We start from the raw sequence: 4,944 nt of genomic DNA, 5'->3' as shown, positions 1-4,944 counted from the left end.
ATGATTTTTTTGCATTATAATTTATATAAATTTGGAAAAAAAATTATCAAAAATAGAAATAATATTATCATTTATCCATAAATAATTGGATAATAGTGTTTTTTTTTTAATTTCAAACAATTCAAATTAAATTAGTCAAATTTTTGTTACATAACTCCAATATTTGATTATCCAATTATCCATAGAGGAAAAAAAGACGAGAAAAGGAAAAAAAGATTGTATGATAAGATAATAGTTAAACTGCTGTTATTATTAGTAATTAAAATCTAATCTTTTTTAGGGTAGTTAGAATCTATGTATCAGTCTATATATTCTACAATTAAAACGATGGTGACTTTCAACATTTTTGAAAGACGAAATAATCTTTGTATAAATTGTTCATTGACTCTTTAAACACAGTTCTTAAAAACTTGTCTAATCTCTACGGCGACGATTACAGATACAGTTGCTGTTCAATCGTAACTAACACGTCTAAACCTCTTCTTCCTCTTAACGTTTCTTCNTTAAAAAGCAACTCTTTTTCCTTTCAATTTTTTCATTTTCCTGATCTGGGTTCCCTTCAAATTTCCTCTTTGGAACAATCTTCAATGACTCTTCTCCTTCCACTCACTGCACTTTGATAAAAGAAATCGGTTTTTTTCCATCCGGGTTCTTCTTCTTTTGGATCATTCTGTTTTGGAACTGAAGATGGTGAAGATGGGTACCAAAAAGTTGAGTTTTTTGCTGTGTGTTTGGGTTTTGGTATTTGGGTTTTGTTATGGTAGGTTTGTGGTGGAGAAGAACAGCTTGAAGGTGACTTATCCGAAATCGTTGAAGGGTAGTTATGAGTGTGCAATTGGGAATTTTGGAGTTCCAAAATATGGAGGAGTAATGGTTGGTTCTGTGGTGTACCCAAAGGCGAATCAGAAGGGTTGCAAGAGCTTCAGTGATGTTGATATTTCGTTTCAAACCAAGCCTGGAAGCTACCCCACCTTTGTCCTTGTTGATCGTGGTGGTAAGAGATTCTTATAAATTTTGAGTACCACTTTCTAACTATATTGAATTTTGTTACTATTCCAGAAGGGGGAAAAAAAAAATCTAATTCGATAGTTTAGTCATCTATATGTAATATTATATCAGGTGTGGACTTTGCATTGGATTTGAGTCTATAAAGGAAAGATTAGTGGAAGTTTTGTAAAAAAATATTTTGGGTTTTGTTTTATTGGCTGCTTTCGTAAGATGGGTTACATGCTGTCTTAGGATTTATGGTAGTTATTACTTTTTAGTGTGTAGTGAAGTGTTGTTGTTTTATTTTGCTCTTATTATGATTTTTCATTATGTAGCATGGAAAATGGAAAGTTGGGGGTAACTTATTAATTAATTGGTTTTCCATTTTAATACCAACTTTGGATCAAAAGAAAAATTGCATTTAGTGTTCAGATCAAGGATGCTGAGTTTATTTGGTTTCTTCACAAATGCGATTTAGTAATAGAACCATGATAAACAGAATGAAATTTATCTATCTATTTATTTATTTATTTATTTTTCTGTGCCTTTTTTACTATTATATCTCTCGGATTATGTTGTGTCAAATTGATGATATCCATGCATTGGTTACTTACACATTCAACACAAGAATGGCTCTGGTCAATGATTTTTATTGTGGTAACTTTTGTAGATTGCTTCTTCACTTTGAAGGCATGGAATGCACAGAATGCTGGAGCCGCAGCTATTCTTGTAGCTGATGACAGGTCAGAAACATTGATCACAATGGACACACCTGAAGAAATGAATGCTGGAAAAGGCGATTATGTCGAGAAGATTACTATTCCGTCTGCCCTCATCAGCAGATCACTTGCAGATAAAATCAAGGACGCTCTCTCAAATGGTGAGATGGTTAACATTAATCTTGATTGGACCGAGGCTCTTCCACATCCTGATGAGAGAGTCGAGTATGAGTTGTGGACAAATAGCAATGATGAGTGTGGGCCGAAATGTGACAATCTAATCGAGTTTCTGAAGGACTTTAAAGGCGCAGCACAGCTACTTGAGAGGAAAGGGTTTACTCAGTTCACCCCTCGCTATATAACTTGGTATTGTCCCGAAGCATTTCTTTTAACCAAGCAGTGCAAGTCACAGTGCATAAACCATGGAAGGTACTGCGCTCCGGATCCCGAGCAAGATTTCAGTAAAGGGTATGATGGCAAAGATGTTGTTATTCAAAATTTACGACAGGCTTGCTTCTATAAAGTGGCAAATGCAAGTGGAAACCCTTGGCAATGGTGGGACTATGTGACTGACTTTGCAATCCGTTGCCCGATGAAAGACAATAAGTTCACTGAAGAGTGTTCAGATCAAGTTATAACATCTCTTGGTAGGTTTGACATTCCATGTTTCTTCACATACATGTTGCGGCATGCTTGTGTTTTTGCTTTGGTGTTTGATGTCGTGTTTGTGATTAATTTTCCCAAGTCAGCAAAAAGAGGATCAATGTGTTTTTCATTTCTCATAGCATTAATATAATTTCTTAGTTTCAGTTCTCTCTAAATGATTTTATATCCAGGAATTTCGTTTTTCTTTAAATGCCCGAAGTATTGATGTATATGCTGAGACCAAATTTATATCATTTTGCCATTTTGAGACCAAAGAATTATGTACCTTTGTCCTTTGCCGTACTGTTAATCATTTTCACTCTTTTTGGTTAAGTTTTTGACTTTTCTTTAGTGATATCAAATGATTTGGGCGACATGGTTTATGGCATCATTCTAGAAGAAAATTGCTTCATTTATTTATTTACTTTGTCTGCCATTTACTTTACAGGTGCGAATCTGAAGAAGATTAAGGAGTGTGTTGGTGATCCTCATGCTGATGTTGAAAACCCTGTTCTCAAGGCTGAACAGGATGCACAGGTTGGTACTCTAAACTCAAAACTCTTTAAATGTTCTTATGTGTTTGTTTTTATCAATTAAGACATTCTTTCATTCATGCTTATATTGCATTTTGTTCTGACTTTGGTTTCAGATCGGAAAAGGCTCTCGTGGTGATGTCACTATACTGCCTACTCTTGTTATAAATGACAGACAGTATAGAGGTATGAGGCAGCTCTATTAACATCTTGACGGCTATTTGACCATGTTCGATTTTATAATTTTTTCTTTTACGGTTTTACTCGATTTTAGGTAAGCTGTCAAGAGCAGCAGTTCTCAAGGCAATCTGTGCTGGTTTCCAAGAGACTACTGAACCATCAATATGCTTAACTCAAGGTCTTTTCTTTCGTTCCTTTGTAATTTCTCTGTTTATTTAAATTTGCACATTAAAATCATCCATGAAAAATGTTATTGATTATTCTTCGCAGACATGGAAACAAATGAATGTTTGGAAAATAATGGTGGTTGCTGGCAAGACAAATCTGCTAACATTACTGCATGCCGGGTATTTGGTTAACTGAACCTTGTCAGGCACATTGTTACTTATCGTTTTTTACGTTATTGCTTAATATGGAGTCGTTATTGCCTAACTATATCTGCATATCTTACAGGACACTTTCCGAGGAAGAGTATGTGAATGCCCTATTGTACAAAATGTGAAATTTGTTGGTGATGGATATACACACTGTGAAGGTAAGTTGGTTTCTGAATGTAGATAAATTGCTCCATTTGGTGCATTTCAAAATCCATTGTCACCAAAAAGAATACAAACGGAAAATAAATGCGTTTCCAAAGATTAATGAGCTTTTCATTGTTTTAGTCTTTAAATAAAAAGCAATCATCATCTTGTTACTTTGATCCATGTTATAAAGACTCCGCATAATCTTTTATTGGGGGTCAATGGGCTAATACAATTCTTAGAGATGGTGGTTGAATCTTGATTGGGTTCTTTGACTCCTCCAATTAGAACAAGGCTTTAGTAGTAATAGTTGTTAACTGTCATGCTACCTAATTTCTTTTCCATCCTTGACTTCAAACTTCTTTAACAGCTTCAGGAGCCTTGAGGTGCACAATCAACAATGGAGGTTGCTGGAAGGGAACCCAAGAGGGCAAGGTTTACTCAGCTTGCATTGTAAGTTATCATGTGCAGCTTTTTGTGCATGTTCTTGGTTAGGAGCAGTCCCAAAAGGCCAATATGCTAGAGATATTAACTGTCATCGGTTTTCGGGATTGATCATGCAGGATGACCACACGAAAGGTTGCAAGTGTCCACCTGGGTTCGAAGGCGACGGTATCAACAAATGTGAAGGTACTTGCTGTTGTAAATTCAGTGAATTATTCTAGCATCCGGTTAATAACTACGCATTTTTGTAGGAGTTACTAGTCTAGTCAAATTCTGATAAGGCATGTTGTATCTTTTTGTGTTGTTGATTATGTTGCAGATATTGATGAGTGTGAAGAAAAATTGAAGTGCCAATGCCCACAATGCAAATGCAAGAACACTTGGGGAAGTTATGAGTGTAAATGCGGTAGCGGTTTGTTCTACTCACAAGAGAATGATGTTTGCATGGGTAAGATTTCTTTATTATTTCAATCTACTTTTGAGAATTTCTTTTTCTATTTGGGAAGTGTCAAGTTTTTCTCTAGGAAGAAATTGATCAGATCCAAACTTGCATTCAAGAATAATTTATTTATTATTCATTATTTTGTTTTTCAATGAATTATTTTTCATTATTTTCTTATCTATCAATGCAGGTAAGTACACTGCTTCAATGTCGGGCGGGAACTTTATCGGAATGATCATCCTCGTTGCGGCTGTTGCTGGTATTGCTGGATATGCATTTTACAAGATTAGAATCCAGGTATGGTTCTTGCAGGCTTGATCTTTAGTCCTTTCAAAATGGTGTTAATGCCAGATCGAGACAGCAGACTACTTTCTCCATTTTGATATAACTGTCAAAAACAGATGATCATTTAAATCACGAACAAGGTTTTGAAAGTTAGAGGTTTAAATGTTTAAAGGTTCAACTGCGGTTCA

At 35.2% G+C, this 4,944-nt stretch overlaps 1 protein-coding gene across 1 annotated transcript in view; it reads left to right on the top strand.

The window, feature by feature from the left end:
• LOC107639715 (vacuolar-sorting receptor 1) overlaps positions 425-4,944 on the top strand; it is a gene marked incomplete in the record, with an annotated part of 5,629 nt that continues 1,109 nt past the window's right edge. Inside the window, 12 exon segments of the mRNA XM_021121596.1 lie at positions 425-483; positions 504-994; positions 1,658-2,353; positions 2,800-2,888; positions 3,001-3,070; positions 3,159-3,242; positions 3,335-3,411; positions 3,518-3,599; positions 3,956-4,038; positions 4,149-4,215; positions 4,349-4,477; positions 4,662-4,768. Of these exon segments, the coding sequence (XP_020977255.1) occupies positions 688-994; positions 1,658-2,353; positions 2,800-2,888; positions 3,001-3,070; positions 3,159-3,242; positions 3,335-3,411; positions 3,518-3,599; positions 3,956-4,038; positions 4,149-4,215; positions 4,349-4,477; positions 4,662-4,768 (1,791 nt within the window).

Source organism: Arachis ipaensis, chromosome B04, assembly GCF_000816755.2.
Source record: "Arachis ipaensis cultivar K30076 chromosome B04, Araip1.1, whole genome shotgun sequence".
NCBI classification, from domain to species: Eukaryota; Viridiplantae; Streptophyta; class Magnoliopsida; order Fabales; family Fabaceae; genus Arachis; species Arachis ipaensis.
This window is presented reverse-complemented; position numbering and strand designations above follow the sequence as displayed.